Source organism: Salvia splendens, chromosome 10, assembly GCF_004379255.2.
Source record: "Salvia splendens isolate huo1 chromosome 10, SspV2, whole genome shotgun sequence".
NCBI lineage: Eukaryota > Viridiplantae > Streptophyta > Magnoliopsida > Lamiales > Lamiaceae > Salvia > Salvia splendens.
This window is the reverse complement of record NC_056041.1, coordinates 18311990-18334196: the sequence shown is the minus strand read 5'-3', so window position 1 is coordinate 18334196 and position 22207 is coordinate 18311990. Positions and strand designations below refer to the sequence as shown.

Genomic DNA, 22207 nt, shown 5'->3' with positions numbered 1-22207 from the left:
TTTATTTGTGTTATATAATATTATTATATAGAATTATCATTTTTAAAGTTCACATAATAAATTAGTTCTTAATTTGAATAAAAATATGTAACTGGACTAGGAAAATCATTTGGCCGGTGGTAGTGATGATAGTCTAGTGTAGCGTAATAACCTCACAAATAATTAAGTGCAGACTGAGCAGATTAGCATGAGAATAAACATCATTCTCAATAATTTTGAATGGAGTTATAATTTGTAGAGAATGAGCAACAAGTAAACAATTCCAAAATGGAAGAATGACGCGGCATCTAAATTTCGAGAGGGCCCCTATAAACTAAGGCCCATGTGCAGGGGGGCTGTCTTCCAAAGAACAAAATAAAATAATTAAATTCAGTAAACAACAAAATGCATCAAATCTTTCCCTTCCATCCACATTTGTTTTTATAATCCATGCTTACAGCTAATCCCACATGCTTTGCTTCTCCTAATCCCATTCAACACCTAATCCTCCTCACTCACATATTTCTCCATCAATTAATTAACTCATGCATACAACAATCAATGCTTAACTACCATCCATTCACTTCGATGGCGAGAGAAGGCCTATACGTGTACGACATGGTCGCGGGAGCTCCACGAGCGCCTGCGTGGGGGTCGTTGGTGAGGTCGAACACTTATAGAGAGAAAAACACGGTGGTGGAGCAGCCGAGGAGGTCGGAGAGGAGGTCGGTGTCCAGGGCAGAAGGGGACGTGGGGGCTGCGGCGGCGCTGCTGCAGGTGAAGGTGTTGGCGAGTGACATGCCGGGGTTCATGCAGCGGCATGCCTTCCGATGTGCTAGGACTACTTTTGATGCATTGGACAAGTTTAGCTCCAAACATGTGGCTTTTACCATTAAAAAGGTAATTTTATTTATTTCTCTCCTTTTTTTCTATTTTTGTGTTTATGATTGTTGCGTTTCATTTGTTATATTTGTGTAGTTTTTGTCTTAATGAGGATTGAATATGCTTATGAAGTAGTAGTAGCTTGGTGGCATTATATTTTGATTGAAAAATGATCTAGAGATTGATATCAAAGAATTTGTACGGAATGATGAAATGTTTATTTTCAATGATTTGTTTGAGAGTTTTATTAAGTGCTGTTAGGATTAATATAATAATAATAATAATATATGTATGTATTGGGTAGTTCTTTAAATTTGAATATTATAATTAAGACAATCACAACAAAATAACTAATTAGCCCTTTTAAATTAAGGTCAAGTTTTTATTCTAGTAGTCTATGTTCCTTGTTAATTGAGTCGTTTCTTGTATGTGTGTTTTCTAGTGATACTGTGGTTGATGTCGATCTCAAAAGTCCTGGGTCAAGTCCACCGTGACGCAACATTTAGATTTCTTCATTGATCAATCAAACAAAATATCGAGTCTCTTTGGCACGGAGATTAAAAAATAGATCTTTTGTGTGGTAAATGGAGAGAAAGAATAAAACATGAGAACACATAAAATAGAAAAATGCAGAAAGAATAAAGTAATAAGAGAAAAATGTAGAAATAGCTTAATTAATTTTATCGGAACGTCCCGAAAGGAAAAGTTGACTCAATTTAAGTAACAATTATCTAATTGTCTTTTTACGGTGCGGATGTTATGCAATTATTAGTACATAATTTTGTTTACATAACTCTATAAACATGCCAGACAATCCCATCTTTATTTGTTTATGTTTACAATGATGAAACATCGGGTATGAAGGTTAATATATTTGTTTTGTTAATTAGAGTCATGTATTGGCGACACTCATTCATCCACGTGGCCTATATAATTTGTCTTAAAGCTAATTCTGATTAATTACGTTTATGTATTTATATGCCCAACACAATGTGTACGAAACCTGCCAAGTATTAGTAGATCCAAGCATATTCACGTTATATTATAGACGACGATGGAGGTCTAATCACATAGACACAACCATGATCGTTTGTTATATCTTACGACATACACCTAATTAAATGTACCATGCATATACAATTAACTAGATCAATATTTGTCAAATATTCTCCACTTGATTAATCATATGCTGTGATGGCCCATCTCATCACTCTTAAAACTAATTATAAATATAGGAGTATATATTTTCCTCGAATTTACCGTTGTCTTTATTTGTGATTAATTATTACTAGTATGAGTCTTCATATTCTCACAATGAGTGGGGCCTAAGGATCCTCACTATATATTAGTAGTAGTATTTTATTTTTGCATATTTTGTCCTTGTGAATTGGTGATCACTTATATATACAATATCGGTCTATGATTATTTCTTCCAAATAAAAATGAATTAGAGTAGATAGACAAGTGTTGGTCTTAAGCCTTACAAGATCCTAAAATTCAGGGTGCTTGAATTGGGTCGAAGAGAGATCATTAAGCCCTTGTCTGGCCAAGAAAATGACTAGTTCCCTATAATGTATAGAAAAATATTGCAAAATTATTTGAAGACAAATCATGTATTAATTTTTTTAAAAAAAATGTGTGACAGGAATTCGATAAGGTGTATGGACCTGCGTGGCATTGCATTGTTGGATCGAGTTTTGGGTCATTTGTGACACATTCAACTGGATGTTTTCTCTATTTCTCTATGGAGAAGATATACATTTTGGTGTTCAAGGCCAAAGTTGAAAGAGCATTACTTGATCAAGTTTAAATGTAAAGATTTTCAAGTTTATTTATTTATTTTTGTTAATCTTTACTTTTCTAGCCTCCAGGCATGTGTGTTCCAAACACTAGTAGAATTATATAATTAAGTAAATTGAAGTTTACAATGGTCAGATTTATTTAATTTGTAGATTAAAATATTGTTCTGAATCGTAATAAGAAAAAAAAAGCATAGTGTAAATTGTAGCCTTCCTAAATTGAAGATGAAAGTCTAGTATGAAGACGTGCTTCACCGGCACTGCTAAACAAATCGCTTTGTATTGTATGATTGTCGAAACATATGTATTTTTCGTGGATCATGAATCATAGCATGATTGAGGTTTAAATTGGAAAAACGTAGTTATGAACATACTTTAATCTAATTTTTATTAACACGCAATATTTATGAAAAGTGTAAAGAAATATGGAAGCAACAATTATGGAGGAACAATAGAGATAATAGAGAACACAAATTTTATTGCTCTGTAAATTTAAAGATAGATAAAATAACAACAATTACAAGATATTTAAAGGCAAAAGACCTCTACTATCTTAACTTATGGAAAATTAAGTCTCCTAAATACCACCAAATTAGAAAACGAAAAACTTAAATAAAATGGAAGAAACTTTGACATGTCCTAAATACCACTAAATATTATAACTGAAATCATATATAAAATGGAACAAAAGTTTGACCATTTCAACAGTAAGTTTCACTATTTTTCAACCAAAAAGTTGTCGATTTGCTTCTCTCATGGAGTCTTCCTAGTTTCAAGTATAAAATATTGATAAAGTCACTTTTTATTCGTACGTGATAGTTGTTTTAGAGTAATAATTTATTTTTATTAAAATTCTAATAAACTTTTTATTATTAATGCACATAATTTAATCTAATTTTTATTAACATGAACAATATTTATATTATTTATAAATATACTAAATTAGTTAGATGCAAAACTAAATTATTGTTATTTATATTCATGGAGATATTATAAACATTCTAGTTCTAGTTCAAGTAAATTGAAAACAGAAATTAAAACCCTAGAGAGGGGTAAAATCGGGACACAAGAGAATAGAGTCTATCCCAAATTCCCAATTTTGCCAACTGAAATCGCTCCTTTTCTGTATCTATATTCAACCAAATCATACATCGAAATCTCGTTAATTTTGTTGCTCGTCTCTACGATCAATTCAATCAATCGTTGGATTTCTTCTTAAATTTTGTAAAAAATGGAGGAAATTACAGAGGGAGTGAACAACATTGCCATCGCCGGAGATACTCAGAAGAAGAACCGAATCCAGGTGTCCAACACCAAAAAGCCGCTCTTCTTCTACGTCAATCTCGCCAAGGTGCGGATTGTTGGCTTTCTCCTCTGTTTTCACGAATTATTTATTTAATTTGTTTCTGTGTCCAACGATTATGATACTGAAACTAATTTTGATTTCCTGGATCTGAAATTGAGAGGATTTGAATTGTGTGCAGAGGTACATGCAGCAACACAATGAAGTGGAGCTTTCGGCTCTGGGAATGGGTACTTTTCACCTTATTTTTTTCGTTCTTTATGTTTTATGTTGTTTATTTTATTTCTGCATCCTTTTTGTTTGAGTTCTTATCCATGATTGAGTTGAGAGATCATACTGGATGCACTAATATATTGTCAATGATATTGGGTTAGATTTTTGTTTGGCTATTTTTGATGTTAAGACTACTAGGTTCTATGAATGTCTCTGGAAATACTGTTGATAGTACGTAACTAAATGCCCGATTCATTTCGGTATGGCTCTTCGTTAATATTTACCCTTATGCTTGTTTCAATCATGCTATTGCTTGATTTAAAACAACTTAACTCTAGGAGATGCGTTCAATTTCTGGTTTGCAGCTAGCTCCACTGCTCTTTTTCTTTCAATTATTACTGGTGTATAATTTCATTTATTAAAAAAAGAGGTTCGTTGGACTTTCTAAGACATGCTTAGATGTTGCTAATTTGCTATAATGACTGTCTTGTCGAAATTTAAGTTGGCGAGGTCTATATGTTTTTAGTTTTTTATTGTTACTTGATCTATAGTTCCAATATAGTCAGAAGACTACATTTAAAGAATCATAAATATTTTGTAGGGATATTGGTTTTAAAATCATAAACTTTGGGTGAATTCCGGTATTCCCCATGAACTTTGAAAGTTGTCTTAAAAGTCACGAACTTTAAGATTGTTGCCAGTTTTCCACAGCAGGTCATTCTTATTAAGCCCACATTTACAACGACAAATTCAAGAACTAGGGCGTTGAAAAGACGCCGTTTCATTTACAATTCGGACTATGCCACATAAATCACGGCTAGTCACATAGGATCACAGTACGCCGAAAATTTTCTATTTGGGTCAAGGCTGGGAAAATTGCACACTTTCAAGTTTCTGATTTTTAAGATTGCTTGAGTTTATGGTTTATTAAGACCAATATCCCTATTTTTTATGCGTCTTATACTCCTATCATTATAAAGCATGGAGGACGGATAGCTGCTCATAACCACCATATCACTCAATTTATTTATGCATACTGAATTACTGATATAGAAAATTAGGTGGTACATAGAGTAAGAAGAGTTTAGTACTATTATTATTCTTAGGCAAAAGGGACAAACAAAAAAGTTTTCGCATGATGATTGTTTGCAATACATTATACATGATGTGATGCAAAGATGCACTACCAGTAGCAGAATCACTTCAGCAAACTTCCATTTATAACTAGCATCCTTGACCATTGCATCAAATTTTAAATGTTTCCTAATATTCATGCCATGAGTATCACCACTCTTAGCCTGAGATTCAATACTCTATTTAGCACGTTCTCGTTCCAAAAGTTATAAGAATGTCTATCTACTTAAAATTGCAGCGATGCAACATCATGAGCCAGCTTTTATGGTCTCTCTAATTATATTTTTTGTCTGTCTGGTTTGTCCTTCACTTTTATTTCTGTACATGCTACGATATGATTTGGCTCTTCTATCTTACCTGAGGTGTTAGATCTGGGTTTATTGAGTTCCTCCACTTGTTATGACTTATGAGATCCCTGTCCTTCATAGAACTGAGGAATCGTAGTCTGTTAGGATTAGTTTTGAATCACAGTAGTAATAAAAGAATTATGAGTTTCACTTACTTTATCAATATTGCTAATTGGTCATTTCCATATATTTGCAGCCATTTCAACAGTTGTCAGTGTTGCTGAAATCCTGAAGAACAATGGATTTGCAGTAGAGAAGAGTAGGACTACGCTTCAACTCTTTGTTTTACCATTTCATTCTTGGATTTATTTGACCTTATCTAGGCATATTGACATAAACGATTTGACACACTGCAGAGATCATGACTTCTACTGTTGAAATCAGAGACGAGTCTAGAGGACGACCCATCTCGAAAGCCAAAGTAAGTTTATAATTGTATACCAATGGTACAATTGCAGCTGAAATGCGATTATAGATTTCTATTGTATGTTGGATGGTTAAAATCCAGTTATATGGTCAGTCTTGGAAAGAAAAATATTTTGAAGAGACAGCATCCTTCCTTCACCTCACTAATTATGTTTTCTCAATCCAATTAGATTATGTTTCATTGGCAAAAATTTGAGGCAGTTGTAGCCAAAGTGGTTGAAATGTTGATTTCAATTTTCAACCTAGATGAATTAGATGGCTGAAATATCAAGGCTGCCTTTGACAATATATTACTAATAAACTTTAATCCTCAACAAAATCTACACTAGTCTTGATTATCAACACTTCATCATCAAATATCTGGAAGTTAGTGTAGCGCTCATTTTCCATTTTCTTATGTTCTTAACATTATTATAATATTTTAGTACTTTCTGTGACCCAAGAAAGGTGAGTCACTTCTATTTTCACTCGTTTTGAAAAAATCGTAATGAATAGTTAAAGTGGGTATATAATAAGGCAAAAACGAGAATAATGTAGATAAGACTCTTCTCTACATTATTCTTGCCTTTACTTTATTATATATCCACTTAAACTATTTATTAGTATGATTTTTTCAAAACGAGTGCAAAAAAGTGACTCAACTTAGTTGAGACAGACGGACTAGTATAATACTTGTCTTTTTGTATTTCTTGAAGATTTGAATTAAAAATTTTAATCTGAAGAAATTCTTTAATTTGGGCGAATGATGGTTTATCTTACAAAAATGTATTTTAGAATAATTATAAGTTACCAATGAAACATAATATGGTAGTAAGAGGTTTGTTAATAAAACATATACTAGTAATTTGGATCTCACATCTTAAACTTACTATCTGATTTTGCTATGTACTCTTTTTTTATTCCTCCCCCATCCTTGTGGCTTTTCGGTTGTGATTGATGATGGGCTACACATGCTGCTAATTAACTTTTGACAAAGTTCCATAGTTTCGCTCTACTAATGGATTTCCTTTGTTTATATTTTGGTAATTAGATTGAGATAGTTCTGGGAAAGACAGAGAAATTTGATGAATTGATGGCAGCTGCTGCGGAGGAGAGAGCAGGAAACAGTGAAGAGCAAAGTTAGAAATGTGGTTGATTTATCATGGGTTTTTGTTATATGAGGACCTTTAATTTGAGGTGATATATGAATGCATTTTCCAAGTTAGAACTCCTAGTTGTAGTCGATTTAAGATTTTGAGTGCAGTCAATCCGGCAGCTGTGAAGATTCTGTATTAGCAACAAAACATTCAACTTCAATTCAAAATTCACTTTTCTTGTCCTAGTCTTGTAATATGCTCACAAGCCTCGTCCCACTCAAGATGTCTATTTTTTAGATTGTGATATTTTTTTTATATGTTTCACAATTTTTATGTGGGATAATATAACGCGAGTCATGATTATGTTATTCATTAATAGATTAAACTACCTTAATTAATTGATTAAATTATTAAATTTTATAATATCTATCATCATTTATTTTGCATCAGATGGTTCAGCACAGGTTACTAAATAACGAAGGAATCATCCGTCGAGGAAGTAGTATTTGTTTCACACTACGTTAATATGCCTATCTGAATATTACTCCCTAATTAATATGTTACTTTCCCTGTGCGCTTAGCTTAGTAAATGAACCTACAAATATTCGAAAGTCGTAGAGAAAGCATATTAAATTTAGATAAATACAAGGACAATGTATATAGAACACTTTCACGGAGTATTTAAAAGAAAATTTCGTTCTATTGTTTTTTAAAATTATACTACTTACTATACTGTACTCACTAAATTTTTGTTCGAAATTTGGATTTAGTTTTGTCGTGCCATAACTCAAACTTTTTATTACTTGGTCAAGTTATCACCAAACTTTTTAAGAAAAATTTATTGGTCAAGTTTTCACCAAACTTTTAATAAAAACTTATACGCGTCAAAATATGTGAGAACGATTGACAGTCCATGTCTTTAACAATATTTTCATTGGAAAGCTACTGATCTATAATTTATTTATTATATATAGCATAAGGTATGAATTCTTAAACGCAACGTACTACTTATGAAAGAGGCTGCCATGAAATGTGGTTTCGGTTAATAAGTGGTAAACGTAATACTTTTCCGAGAATTACTACTTTCCCTGAAAGAATCAAACTCGTGAACAGAACTAGTAAATTATTGAATGATTTCACGAGAGTTGCCGTTAGCTTATATAAGCGTCACACTAAAAGCTTTATTAATCTTTCTCTTATTTTCCATGGCATCTACGTCTAATTTCTAAACTATGAGCTTTATATGAAACTATTACAATATTAAACACGTGAGTTATTTTACAAGAGAGTTGGTATTAGTCCATACTATATATTATTACACACAATAATATCATTCTCCTCATAGCAGATGCTAACATTTCCTTTTCTTTCCAACGCCATTAATACGTGAATCTATCCTATTAAAAAAGATAGCAGTAATATAAATGCTTGCTCAATCAAGAAAACAAATTGAAGAACACGTTGAGGATTATCAACACTGGACTAGAATTATCAACACTGGACTAGAATTAGCCTCACCTTACTTTATTAAACATTCAATCTAAATGTTCATAATAGTTGTAACTTTCTTGTAAAATGGAGTAGCAATTTATATTGAAGTCCAACACTGGCAACAAAGTCATGTAGTATAACACTACCAATTATAAGCCGTAATACTACAAACTAATCTGAATGAGAAATGCTGCATAAGCCATAACAAGTAATCAGGCCAAGTCACACTGTTCAAGCGGTGAAAAGGAGGAACCTTGATACCCAATTCAACCTGAATCACTCACTCATCCAGATTCAATCACAAAATCCACACATAAATAGAATTGAGATGAAATAAGTTTAAATTGATGATAGTGTAAAGTCAATCTCAAGTCACAAATAGCCCATCAGGCATGAGCACAAACAAGAGATGACAAACAGTAGTAGTATATGTTTAAAAATGGGAACAATACATAGAAGAAGAAGAAGAAGAAGAAGAAGAAGAAGAAGGTAACCTAATCAACCATGGCTCCATCCATTCTCATCAACAACAAATCAACATCCTTGCATTTACTCTAATCTCATCCTGCAAAAAAGATCACCTCATTTTATCAAAAACACCAATCAATTCTGCGATTCATTCTTCCTCCCAACACCAACACCATTGGCTTCCCCATCCCTCTCCGCCAACAGCCGCCCGGCCTCCTCGTCCGCCTGCTGCGTCGTCTTCTGCGCCTCCTTCGCCTTCATAGCCTTGAGCTTAGCGTGATTGTAATACCCCACGCCTAAAAAGGCCAATCCGTAGCCGAACAAGTTGATCGGAGTGACAGTGTCCTTGATCACCGACCACGAAAACGCAATCAGGAGCCAATCCTTCACCACACCAGCCACATTCATCGTCAGAGCAGAGGTCTTCCCCACGAGCAAAAACACCGCCAGATTTAGGGCAAACGCACACAGTGAATTGCTACCGAAAATCACATAATCGAAATGGAAACTCGAATTCTCCTTCAAAATCGGGAACTCGACGAAGATCCAGGGGATGAAGAGGAAGGCCAAGCAGCAGGGGGCGACGTAGTAGAGAGAGGTGATCGGATTGAGCGTGATCCCCTTGGAGGTGAGCAGGATCTGAATCATGACCAAACGCGTGGCCTCGAACACGACCGCCCCCAATTGGAGAAGCACGCCCCAGGAATCGAATTTCGCCTCGCCGTAGGCGGCGATCCCGACGCCGATCGAGATCGAGATCATGTTGGTCATGGTTTCCGACTTGTAGGCGTCCTTTTTTAAGAGGACGCCGATGGTGTAGACGGCGACGGGCATGAGAGCCTTGAGCATCTGGATGAAGGAGACGGAGAGGAAAATGTAGGCGGAATTGGAGAGCCAGAGGGAGAGGGAGTAGAGGAGGCCGATGGGGACGACGGATTTGAGGTAGAGATCCCAGGACATGGTGACGGGGTCGACGGCCTTGAAGACGCGGACGAGGAGGAAGGCGAGGGAGGAGCAGAAGGCCATGTGGATCATGGTGAGGGAGATGGGGTAGGGCCAATTGTACAACTTCCGATCCAGGATGTACTTGTTGTAGATGATGACCATGAAGGAGAGGAAGATCCAGATGGCCACGTAGGTGTAGGAGAGGATGATCTTCTTCAGAACGCCCTCGCTCAGATTGCCGCCTTTCCCCATTTCTCTCTGATTCAACTCTGTGTGTGTTTGTGTGTGAAGAAGAAGAAGAAGAAGAGTTGTGCTGTGATTGGTATTTGTATTTTGGTGGATGGAATTTGTGTAAGGGAAATGGGGAATTAAATATAAAAAATTGAAATCCTTAATAGGTTACAGATGTCTATGCAAACGTTGTCACATGTTTTGGATGTACAAGTGTAACACATCCACCAAATGAAATTTTTGAAATTTTCTTATTTAGGTCGATTTTTGACTAAATTTTGTTGATGTAGAGTTAATAGCCCTCGCCCCACGTTTAAGTAACTTCGACTAGTCTTATTCCACTTATTCCATATAAATGGTCATTAGTTTGAGTAATTTATGTTTGTCTTTATGATGTTTAGAAAGTACTCCATATAAGTGACACCATGAACAGTAGTAGGAGTATAACTTAATTTGTGGTCTTATATTGTTATATTCACCCTGTTATTTTTAGATAAACATGGCAAAGTCTAATGCTCGAACCAAAAAGCTAGGCAAGCGAGACAATGAGCATGACAAAAACAAAAGAAAAGGACTCACCTACTCTATTACAAGTTTGAACAAGAACTTCAAGCAACTATGAGATCAAGTCCTATAAACACTCTCCATGTTTTAAATTATTCACTTTCTTTCTTGGCTTAGGTCAATAGACACTATTCTTATCTAAAAATGAATCCATCCTATAGAAACAGGTTAATTGAGACGATAGTAGTTTTAATTCATAGTTGGTAAAGTAAGAGGGAATGAAAAATAGTAGTAAAAAAAAAGTGGAGTACTAGATATTTGAATTTAATCTTCAGAAAATTGATGTCACGTAAATAGAGTACTACTATATTACAAATTTGTATGGTAGTATGAGTATTGTTGACATGACATCTAAATAAATATGTTATGGCTGGATTTGGGTCCGAAATAGAGGTACATTGTGAATGACCTTATATATATATTTGCTTCGATTTTTTTCGGGACATGTTATTGAATAGTGTTCACTTTGGTTTTTCTTATTTTAACAAAGTCCATTTGGAAATATGTGATGGTGGAAGGGCAAGTAAAATTGTGAGGCATGAGTTTCTCAATTGAAAATTCGAAATTTGTACTTATATAAGTTATAGTCTCTCATTCTTTTGAGGTAAAAGGATATTAGAGCATCCGCAATGGGCGGACGATGGCACGCCCGATGGCGCGCATCGTCCGCGCCATCCATCGTCCGCACCCATTGCGGGTGCGTGCCATAGGGCGCGGACGATAGTCGCGCCCTATACTTCGGTCGCGGAGGATAGCGCGGACGATGGCCATCGTCCGCGCCATCATCCGCCTCATTGCGGCTGTCGCGGACGATGATCATCGTCCGCGCCATCGTCCGCCCCATTGTGGAGGTCGCGGACCATCGACGCGGACGATGGCACGCGGTTTTGATTTTCTATTTAAATCTCGTTTCTCATTCAGTTGTGCATACGAACATATCGACTATCTCTTTACATATTCTCTCTCTACATCCAACCAAAATGAATCTCGGCGACGACACCAATAGTTCTAGTTCGTCTGAATCTGGTGGCTCGTAACCGCCGTCGCTGAGTTTGCGTTTTTATAATTCGCATTGTAATGTATTAATTTTTATTAAATGAAATGAAGTTTTTGAAATTCGTATTTTAATGTATTATTTTTTTTAAAATTCGTATGGATTTTGTAAATATTAAAAAATGATGACGTGGCGCGCCATAGGGCGCTCCACTGCAGGTGGGGAGGTAGGAGAATAAAACTGCTGACGTGGCGCGTCATAGGGCGCGCCTTAGGGCGCCCCATTGCTAATGCCCTTAAGTATTAACCAGATGTTAGTAGTGGAGTAGTTATGGTCGTAGCAATTATTTAAAATTATAAATATATATATTATACTAATTATTTGCACCTCTCCTCGAGAATTTAAGACCATTAAACTCATTATATTTATTTTGATTATTTTCAAATAAATAAACAAAAATTATACTATTAGTCTTACATTAGATGCATATTTATTTCAGAATAATCGTGTTATATGATCTATTTATGATTAAAACTATTAAATATTGATTAAAACTAAGTTGGCGTCGACATACCTTATTGGTTAAATATTAGACATTATGAAATATTGATTAAAACTATTATTTTTGTTATTTAATAATTTTGATAATTAATAAAAAATTATTGATATTTAAAATTTAAAATTAAAATTTAATTTTATAAAATTAAATCTAATATTGAAACAAAGAAACAACATGAAGGATACAAAAGGGAAGAATAAGAAGAATAATTTTAAAATAATATCAGATTAAATACATCACTGAAATAATATCAGATTTAAAATATTAAAAATGTAAAAAGACCAAATTGCCCAAACCCTCAAAAGGGTATTTTCGTATAAAAAATGACAAAAGAACCAATTTCGAGATAAACCCTTAGTACATGGATGTCTGACGATATTTTTAAAGTCCATGGACTATGGACGAGATAAACCCATAGTCCAAGGACCATTTTTGTAATTCACTCTATTTAAAAATTTGTCGCTCACCGAGATGTTGTCACAACAAAGCTACATAAATTTGTCACAATTTATGTTCGCTTTACTTGCTAAATTTTTAAGCAAAAGACTAAAATGTTGAATAGTTTTATACAATTATTATAAGGTTTAGACATTATTATTATTTATTAATACACTATATATATCAACTATATACCCAAAGTTCTTTTTCAAAGTGTACTTGCATTATTTTAAAGTCGAATTTGTGCGCTACATTCGTCATTACTCATTTGTTGAATCATGTCTCACTCTAACGAACTATAAAAACAAAAACAAAATAAAATTGGGGCCTATCTGTTGCATATCATATATTATTCGGGACATTAATAGAGTACTACACAATCGATTTATGTGATCAGTCAATTTTTAAATATTTGGAAAACCCAATAATATGTTCACTGTGCGATTTAAAAATAGATCAATTTTGCTATTTTGAATGGTCTCATGAAAATAACGATTTTTATTTTAGATTTTTTAAAAGTTGGATAGCACCATTATTTAAAAATTATAATAGGAACCGGAGTTTAACGTGGCAGGCGCAGCTCCGGTGGCTGCGGTGGGGGCAGAGCAATTCGGCGGTGATGGAGGACTTTCTTAATCAGCTTTCATTTTCGTTTGCATCTTTTCGAAAGATAGAATAGTGAATCAAAATAATTGACCCATCTTTTGTGATAAAGAAAAAAATCTAAAGCTACAATCACAGCCCAAAGTGTGGACCTCCTAGCTTTCGACCTTTTTATTGCCTATATTTCGTGGGAATAACTAATTTTATATACTAAGGGCTCGTTTGATAAGTGAGGTGTGATATACCTATGTTAGTTAGTGACCAAGATATAGAACCAAGTTAGGAAAAGATATGATTTTAATAACACATGTATGATATCATAGTTAATTTTTTTTCTAATAAGTCATTATGTTTGATAGGGAAGTTATGAAATCAGAAATAAATATGCAATGACAGATTTGACCTAATTAAATGAATTTATTTCCTACATTGTCCTTTTGCATTAACCTAATCAAATCTTCTAAATTCATATATACTCTAGTAAGAAACAAAAAGATTTGGCTCTCCTTTTTCCCTCCTTATTTCTCACGATTGAATTTGTCGCTCCAAACCTTAATCAAATTTGTTTATTAACAATGTGTATATAACCATTCACTTGCAAATGCTTTAAATACTCACATATACAAGGCATAACTTCAAAAAATTTACAAACAACAGAATAATATGTCAAACAAAACTCATATTCTATGCACCCAAAACATTTTCAAGATGGTTTGAAGCTCCAAAATTGTCAACATATTCATGAGTAGTAAAATTTTGAAAAGTTTTTTACTCCAAAAATGTCAACATATCCATGACCCCAACAAAATTACCATGATAAACAAAATAAATAAATAAAGCTCTATTATTGGCACAAAGAAGCAGCCAATGAGCAATTACACTGCATAAGAAATTAATGAAACCAATATATATAGATAGATATGCTTAACAAATTTTAAATCTCTAATTTGTGAAGTACCTGCCTAAATGTGTTAATCCTCAAACAAAAAAAAAAGAAATTTTTGCTGAAAATTTATGAAACTATGGGATTTGAAAATTCATGAAACTACGGTATCTGAAAATTCAAGTCACGCTAGAAATATTTCTGAAACTATTGTGCTAATCCTCAAACCAATTAACACATGTCACACTAGACAAATCTGACTATTAATAAACTCTCACCGGATGAAATATTTGCAGATGTATATTCTGTGATTTGCTTGAAGAGAGTTGGATGAAAAGTATATTCTGATTGAAAGAAAGAACGAAATGAAAGAACGTTGGAAGAAAAGGGTATGAAGGAGATAAAATTTGTATTCTGGATTCATGAATAGAGGCAGATTACTATCCGACGAATTTGGAGAGATACATATCGGCTGATTTTGACGCTGAATCTGCCGCGCCGAGATGGGCTTTAGAGAAAAGCAAGTAAGGTAGTGTAACTATGAAACCAAATATATAGAAATGCATAGATACATATTTATATCTAGGTATTACTAGCTTATCAAACGGGCCCTAAGTAGTACTACTACTACGACTATTTTTATTAATTTCTTCAATTAATATTTTAACTCTTAATAACATTATATAACATATTGTTATCTACTCATTCGTCCATGAAAAATAGTCACATTTGCATTTTTGAATATCCATAAAAAAGAGTCTCAATTTCAAAAGTGAAAAATTTCTCTCTCTTACTTTACTCACTTTTTCTCTCTTAATCTATCAATTATTTTTATAATTCGTGTCGTCCACAAATGCAACTATTTTTTTTACAGGGGAGTATTAATTATATTTGTTGATGCATTATTAAAAATATTTTTCTGACTATTTATAATGTAAAATTAAACATGAATAAAGATCAATAACAAAAATATTAATAATTGAATAATCAAACTTAAATCAAATGTAATATTATTAAATTTTTTCTGATTTTGCTTTCTATAAAAAAACAAAATCGGATTAAGTTTAATATTATTAAATTTATTCTGACTTTGCTTTCTATAAAAAAACAAAATCGTATACCAATTATGTTTAAAATAGTAGTATTAATTTAATTTAAACAATTTCATTATATTTTTAAAATAAAATGTATATGTTGTTTAAGTATGATTACTTATTTTTGACAGAGATTCCACAGCTTTTTAATTAATAGTATGATTGTTCGTAATTTATTCCAAAATTCATTTTTTAATTAAAGTTTGAATTTTGGAAGGTAGTGTAATGTAAATAAAATGGGTCGTGCGAGTATGACACTAGTTCCTTATTACGCCCTCCATTTCAAAGTAGTAGAAACATTTATTCTGTCAAGAAAATTAAGAAAAAAACGTGTAATTTATTACAATAGTAAATAAAAAAGATACTACTCCCTCCTTCGTAATAAAGTACGAGAGAGGAAAAAGTAGAAAGAATAAAGTAAAACTTTTTACTAAAAAAAAGATATGACTTTATTAATATGAATGCAATTACTATGGAACGAATATGGTAGTATTTTGTTACTTCCTCCGTCCATTATAATTTGTCACCATTTGACCCGGCACAGATTTTGAGAAATATAATAGAAAGTGAGTTGAAAAAGTTAGTGAAATGTGTATCATACTTTTATATATTAGTTTTATAATAAAATTTGAGTGAGAATAAGTTAGTGGAACGTGAGTTCCACTATAAGAATTGGTAAAAGTGAAATGTGTCAAATTTTTAGGGATCAACGAAAATGAAAATAGAAGGCTTGTAGTGTGGTAGAAAATATGAATTTCAATTTTTAAAATTTGGCCATTAAAATCGGGCGGTTCATAGGTTTGAATCGGAACTGAACCGGAAATGGTATTGCTTGTCATCAATCAGCTTCCCCACCACCTGTTCGATATAATTACTTAGTGGGAATTCACCGACAAAAAACAGAGCATCCCAAGAATCTTTAATAGATGGCGCTTCATTAACAAAAGTACCTTTTTACATTCCCATCCACACCACTCCCAACACCGACAAAATCGTCTCGAATCACCCAAAACTAATACTACCATCGCTCTGGGAATCTGAGCTCCCAATGAACAAATTCATTTGCCAGAAACATTGGATCTCTACATGGAAATCAGCAAGCCTATGCACCAGAGAAAATGGCTGCTGCCCATGTCATTCTCTCTCCTCACCTCCTCTCTCCTCATCATTCTAACCCTCTTCACCGCAGTCCCATTTCGCCATACGCCCCGAATCAAGCCTCAAGTTCCCGTCTTTGTTGAATCCAAGCTGCAATTAGAGCCTCCAAATCCCAGTTCAAGAATCCCTAGGTTGGCCTATTTGATCTCTGGCTCGCGTGGGGATTGTGGGACTTTGAAGAGGACTTTGAGAGCTCTGTATCATCCATTGAACCAGTATGTTGTGCACTTGGACCTTGAAGCCAAGGCTGAGGAGAGGATTGAACTGGTGGAATTCGTCAAGAATGAAACTTTGTTTGAGAAAGTTGGGAATGTGAGGGTTGTGGTCAAGTCTAATCTGGTCACCTATAGAGGCCCTACTATGGTTAGTAATACCCTCCATGCTGCAGCAATCTTGTTGAAGGAATGTGGAGATTGGGACTGGTTCATCAATTTGAGTGCATCTGATTACCCTTTGGTTACACAAGATGGTTAGTTTTTCCTTGATGCTTTGATGCTATGTTTAGTTCACATTGTATAAATTTTCCCCTAGTCAAGTTTTACATCCTTTATTCATGGATTTAATTGCTAAAAGATCACCAACTTTCACTTGTTCCTGGTTTCTGCCACAGTTTTATATACTGATGCAATAATGCAAATAGAGAAGTTGTCCTACTATTGCAAAATTTATAAAACGTGTTGAAACTTGAAAACCAAAATAAGGTCAAAGTTTGTGACTTTTTAGCAATTAATGGTATGCTCTGGATTTATGGTTTTGTTGTTTGTAGCTAGATGCCTAGTGCTATGAGCTTAAATGGTTTAAATTTTTTTTAGTGTTTTTGTGATTGATTTTTTTTCTTGGATCATATTGGACCGACTTCATTTAGTGGCTTAGCCATATTGGTTGATACAAATGCTTAGTGCTAATGGTTGTGATGTCTTACTTTGTTGAACAGACATGCTCCATACTTTATCAGCTGTGCCGAGGGACCTAAACTTTATTGAGCATACTAGTGACATTGGTTGGAAGGAGTAAGATTATATTGTAGATTAATTACTTGTGTATTTATCCATACAAAATTTGATGTAGTTTGATTCTTGATGTTATTGGTTTTGTAGATACCAGAGAGCCAAGCCTGTTATAATTGATCCTGGGCTTTATAGCGTACAAAAGTCTGACCTTTACTGGATCACTGAGAAGCGCAAAGTTCCTACTGCATTCAAGCTTTTCACAGGTTAGAACGATGCATATTCTGCTGGAAGTGTCTATCTTTGATTCTTTGTTTCTTCATCATGCTTTGATACTTGCTCTGTCATTTCTTGATAAGTTCTGTTCATTGTTCTGATTCTAAAAAAAGCTTATTGCAAAAACTGATGTTGTGCAGTTCTGACTTTGATAAACTGGATCTTTTGCTTTTTTATACTATTAAATATTTCTTCGCATATATTGGCTGCTTAAAGTTCACGTTGTCCATCCAAACGAACAAAACTTATCGAATAATTGAAATTCAGTGTCTACATTTTTCTACGGGATTTTGTCATAATCCCATATCATCCATATTGATGAATTCCATACCACCACAAAGACTTTTCTTTTATTCCTTCACACAAACCTTGTCTGTGCCTCTGTGGTCTTTATCTTCGTTTGTTTTACAATAATAGCTTAGTCATGGTGGTTGATAATTGTCTAATAAATGAGCTGTGAGAACTTTTGGAGCTCCTATTCTTTTTTTAGTCAGTACATATTTTGGAACCTTCTCCACAGTGATCTCAGAGTTTTTCGATACTTGGTTGTGCACTTGTGCATATCCGGGCTCTATGCTCAATCTCTCTCGCTCTCTCCCCCATGAAGGTTGATGTCATTAGACCCATTAATCATTATCTTCGATTTAAACTCATCATCTTAGCATAATCCCCAACTCTGCTTAAGCAGGGATATTGGACAAGCAAAACTTGTTCATTGGTGAGAGTTAGCATCCAACACTTTTGATTGGTCAAAGATGACCTCCAATACATTCCAGATAGTATACTTTTCAAACTCTTGGACTACATTAGTTTGCTTGCAATACCACTTAATAGCAATCGTAGCTCCACCTTATTTATTTTGTGCAACCACACAGTGGTGATATTGAACAGTTTCTTGTTTGCATGGTCTAATTTTTCTAGAAAATGATCCATGCATGAATTTTTTTGGGTTTGAGTTGCCACATATATGCTCTTTGGGAGACAATTACAAAGGCCAAACACCAAATTTCACTTGATCCTTTAACAATTAAAGCATTTTTTTAATGACAATGCAGTTTCATGTTGGTTTTCTTTTAGCTAAGCAGCAACTATCATAAAAGAATACACTTCAAGTAGGTTTTATGTTGAAAAGATAAATCTACTTTCTGAAAGAGAATAGGAACTAGTATTAAGTTTTTTAAGATTTATGGGCATCTCTGAAAATATAACAAAAATCTCTATGAAAGTAGCATGATAATTGCCTAAAACCCCCATCACCTTGTCTCTCTGATCCATTATTATGATCACTATTTTTACTGATTTTAGCTTTAAAATATTTTTTTATGGGCTTCCTTGTAGTAATCCGGCTGCATACTTCATTCAGGTTCAGCTTGGATGATGCTTTCTCGTTCCTTCATGGAGTTCTGTTTATTGGGGTGGGACAACCTGCCCAGAGTCGTACTTATGTACTATGCAAACTTTCTTTCATCACCAGAAGGGTACTTTCACACAGTCATTTGCAATGCTGAAGAGTTCCGTAACACTACTGTGAACCATGACCTCCATTTCATATCATGGGACAACCCTCCTAAGCAGCACCCGCATTTCTTGACAGTAGATGACTATCAGAGAATGGTTGACAGCAATGCTCCCTTTGCCAGGAAATTCCAAAGGGATGAAGCTATTTTGGATAAGATTGATTCTGACCTCTTAGGCCGTAGCACTGATGGCTTTGTACCAGGCAGTTGGTACAGTGGAGAGGAGTCAAATGCAAATGTTACCGAGCTTAGACCTGGTCCTGGTGCTGAAAGACTCAAAACTCTGATCGATGGCTTGATATTGGATAAGGATTTCCATGCAAAACACTGCATCTAGCTTTTGGCAATGGATTCCGTAATGAAGTAGTATTATGGGAAGGGAGTCGGTTTACACAGTATTAGGAGGAAAATCTAATGAGCTGCTGCTCATTCTCACCTATGAATAGTGTGACTTTTTCTAATATGCGACTCGGTACTCTTTACTTGAAGTACCATGTAGGTTTCAGAACTTGTAGGTCAAAACTAGAGTTACTTTACGACTTATATCTGACCGAATTGGTCTCTGATAAAGGCAGTCTAAAGCTGGATTTTGATGCATATGCATACATATTGAGTTTTGGTTCAAGAAGCATGATTTCATATTCTTAGATCCCTGTTGTATGCCATAGTTCTTTCTATTCATGCTTTTTGTCACCAGTTGTCTAATCTACGCCAAAGCTCCCAACTCCAACATCTGGCGTTTGTCGGGAGTCTGCAAGTTCAGAGAAATGGAGAAATCTATGGCAGCCAGAAAAGTAAGTTTCGGGTTTATCCTACCTCCATCATCCTGTCTCTTTTTTTCATAGAGGATTTCTGAAGACTCTAAACATTCGTAGAACAAAAGAAAAAAAAAGCAAAGAAGCTGTTTAATGCTACTATTATTATAAAAATTTCTTCAATACAGTTTTGCTAAACATTTCTTGCATGAATGCTGTATCGTCTTATATCATAGTGTCTTGATGTAATTCATGTAGAAGACACGGGCCAAGAACGATATCATGCTCTCTACCATGTGCATTACTACAATTCGCAGTGACTTGTTTTCCAGTTATGGCTGATGTTAACTCTACTGATTCCATCAATATTCCATGACAAGGTACAGACTTGCTACAGTTTAGATTAATGGCGATATGCGTTGCTGATGTCCCCACTGCGTGCCGGTAAGACACATTGCTTATTTGAACTCCAGTTTTCTTTACAAAATGATCAATGAGATGCAATCAATCATCATTCAGTTAAGTCGATAATTTTGAATATGTAGTAGAAATTTCTTACCAGCTCTGGGCATGCGCCACTGACATCGCAGTAGTTTTGGTCTATGATTATCGGGTTCTTCACGTTGTTGAATGTAAGTCTTTCAAATGCGACGCTCTTAAGATATCCTCTTCCCACCTTAGCAGCATAACCAAGCACAGGTTAGTACGGAAGTATTTAGAGTTGATTTTTTGTAAAATGATGGAAAATTCGGAGGTTATTTCGGACCAACCTGCCATGTTTTTATTCGAGCTCCGTTTGTGGTGTCATTGAAGATGCAATTAGTTACAGTGATGTCAAAAACAAAACCATGGAGCCATGCGTAAAGTGTACAATATCATACTAATGTACCGGTACATCAGCGGTGGAGGCAGTAAAAGTTAAAAGAATGAATTAATTACTATGGAACTCTCTGTACGGCCATCGCCTATGGCTCCATAGTCGGTGACATTGAAATATGTCGTTTCATCAAATGCCGATGCAAGGTATGGTGAGGAAGAAGAAACCAAAACAAATAATAGCACCACAAACTTCATAGCATCCTACACAGAATATTACAACATTATTAATTTTGCTTTCATTCAATAATTAATTACCTTATGTGTGTATATATAGGAATTAGTTCCGTGTATATCACAACTCTATGCGTATATGCATTATCTTTGAATTCTCACCATGGATAATTCAACAAAGAATGCCCTAGTGTTACAACAAGGAGATGTTGTTTAATGTCCTACTTAAGTCTTCTTTATATACAGACAAAATGTGAAGTGTTTAACGTCCTAGTTATATCTATTTATAAACACAGATAAGACGTGAAGTACTTTTGTGGATTAGATTATGTACAAGTGTAGATCACATACCATACCCTTATTTTCATTACCCTTATTATTTTCATTACCAATATATTAATTACTTTTTATTTCATCTTTACCTTTATTATTTTCATGGCCAATATATTTGTTACTTTTTGTTCATATTTAATTTATTTCATGGCCAATGTATTAAATACTCTTCAATAATCTTTACCTTTATTATTTTCATGGCCAATATATTAATTTCATTTTATTAATCTTTACCATCACTATTGTAAGCTAATTTTGTCAATCAATAAGGATTTAGAAAGTATGTTATAGCTGACAATTTTCGATGTGACCCGAAAACACGACATGAACACACACAATATTAGAAATTAATGAGCTAGTGTCAAGCTTTATCGCATTCTTGTTTTCGTCGAGTCGACCTGATAAGTACATGAAAATTCAGGGTTGGATTTAGGCCTAGAGTTCATATGAACTCCGTGCTTGGTCCACATACCCAATTTCTCCAACATAAGCTCAGTGTAGCGATGATCAGCACGATTGATGAGTAGCGTCTTGCAACCTCTACCAGAACCTTCAGGAAGAAGTTTCACATAACATTCATGTTGTCAGTTTATTCACACCTATACCTATTAGTGTTTTTTTGTGCCTATCAGCAAATGTTGTCCATCTATGTACATGGAGTATTTTATATCTGAGTGTTGAATTTAAATGAAAAAATGGAGAGTGGATTTTTTTTTTCGTTTCGAATTGAGTTGAATTGAGA

The 22207-nt window shown here is 34.4% G+C and overlaps 4 protein-coding genes across 16 annotated transcripts; 3 read left to right on the top strand and 1 right to left on the bottom strand.

Annotated features, from left to right (window-relative positions):
* Positions 1 to 302: 302 nt before the first annotated feature.
* On the top strand, positions 303 to 2795 carry LOC121751548. The gene is made up of 2 exons (XM_042146301.1): positions 303 to 879; positions 2507 to 2795. Exons 1-2 carry the CDS (start codon positions 430 to 432, stop codon positions 2669 to 2671), a joined length of 615 nt encoding a protein of 204 aa, XP_042002235.1. The 5' UTR covers positions 303 to 429; the 3' UTR covers positions 2672 to 2795.
* Positions 2796 to 3682: 887 nt separating this feature from the next.
* Positions 3683 to 7404, top strand: LOC121751549 (uncharacterized protein At2g34160-like). Its single transcript, XM_042146302.1, has 5 exons — positions 3683 to 4011; positions 4145 to 4193; positions 5854 to 5916; positions 6014 to 6078; positions 7114 to 7404. Exons 1-5 carry the CDS (start codon positions 3892 to 3894, stop codon positions 7204 to 7206), a joined length of 390 nt encoding a protein of 129 aa, XP_042002236.1. The 5' UTR covers positions 3683 to 3891; the 3' UTR covers positions 7207 to 7404.
* A 1569-nt stretch (positions 7405 to 8973) lies between these two features.
* LOC121752514 (probable sugar phosphate/phosphate translocator At5g25400) lies at positions 8974 to 10424 on the bottom strand. Its single transcript, XM_042147631.1, has one exon. The coding sequence runs from the start codon at positions 10313 to 10315 to the stop codon at positions 9254 to 9256; it is 1062 nt and encodes a 353-aa protein (XP_042003565.1). The 5' UTR covers positions 10316 to 10424; the 3' UTR covers positions 8974 to 9253.
* A 5899-nt stretch (positions 10425 to 16323) lies between these two features.
* Positions 16324 to 21308, top strand: LOC121752164 (beta-glucuronosyltransferase GlcAT14B-like). Of its 13 annotated transcripts, none has more exons than XM_042147091.1 (6): positions 16324 to 17056; positions 17522 to 17597; positions 17685 to 17800; positions 19174 to 20121; positions 20469 to 20526; positions 20645 to 21308. In XM_042147091.1, exons 1-4 carry the CDS (start codon positions 16516 to 16518, stop codon positions 19662 to 19664), a joined length of 1224 nt encoding a protein of 407 aa, XP_042003025.1. In that variant the 5' UTR covers positions 16324 to 16515; the 3' UTR covers positions 19665 to 20121; positions 20469 to 20526; positions 20645 to 21308. The 13 variants fall into 13 exon arrangements, with proteins under 13 accessions (XP_042003025.1, XP_042003024.1, XP_042003020.1 ...); XM_042147090.1 differs by having other exon boundaries at positions 20631 to 21308; XM_042147086.1 differs by having other exon boundaries at positions 20628 to 21308.
* Positions 21309 to 22207: the final 899 nt, after the last annotated feature.

Bases quoted from the DNA above. Each gene is read 5' to 3' on its own strand.
- LOC121751549 (XM_042146302.1), top strand. From the start codon at position 3,892: ATGGAGGAAATTACAGAGGGAGTGAACAACATTGCCATCGCCGGAGAT. The intron at 5,917-6,013 runs GTAGGACTACGC...GACACACTGCAG, and splicing joins TGGATTTGCAGTAGAGAAGA to AGATCATGACTTCTACTGTT. The intron at 6,079-7,113 runs GTAAGTTTATAA...TTTGGTAATTAG, and splicing joins GACCCATCTCGAAAGCCAAA to ATTGAGATAGTTCTGGGAAA.
- LOC121752164 (XM_042147091.1), top strand. From the start codon at position 16,516: ATGGAAATCAGCAAGCCTATGCACCAGAGAAAATGGCTGCTGCCCATG. The intron at 17,598-17,684 runs GTAAGATTATAT...TTGGTTTTGTAG, and splicing joins AGTGACATTGGTTGGAAGGA to ATACCAGAGAGCCAAGCCTG. The intron at 17,801-19,173 runs GTTAGAACGATG...TACTTCATTCAG, and splicing joins TGCATTCAAGCTTTTCACAG to GTTCAGCTTGGATGATGCTT.
- LOC121751548 (XM_042146301.1), top strand. From the start codon at position 430: ATGCTTACAGCTAATCCCACATGCTTTGCTTCTCCTAATCCCATTCAA. The intron at 880-2,506 runs GTAATTTTATTT...AATGTGTGACAG, and splicing joins TGGCTTTTACCATTAAAAAG to GAATTCGATAAGGTGTATGG.
- LOC121752514 (XM_042147631.1), bottom strand. From the start codon at position 10,315: ATGGGGAAAGGCGGCAATCTGAGCGAGGGCGTTCTGAAGAAGATCATC.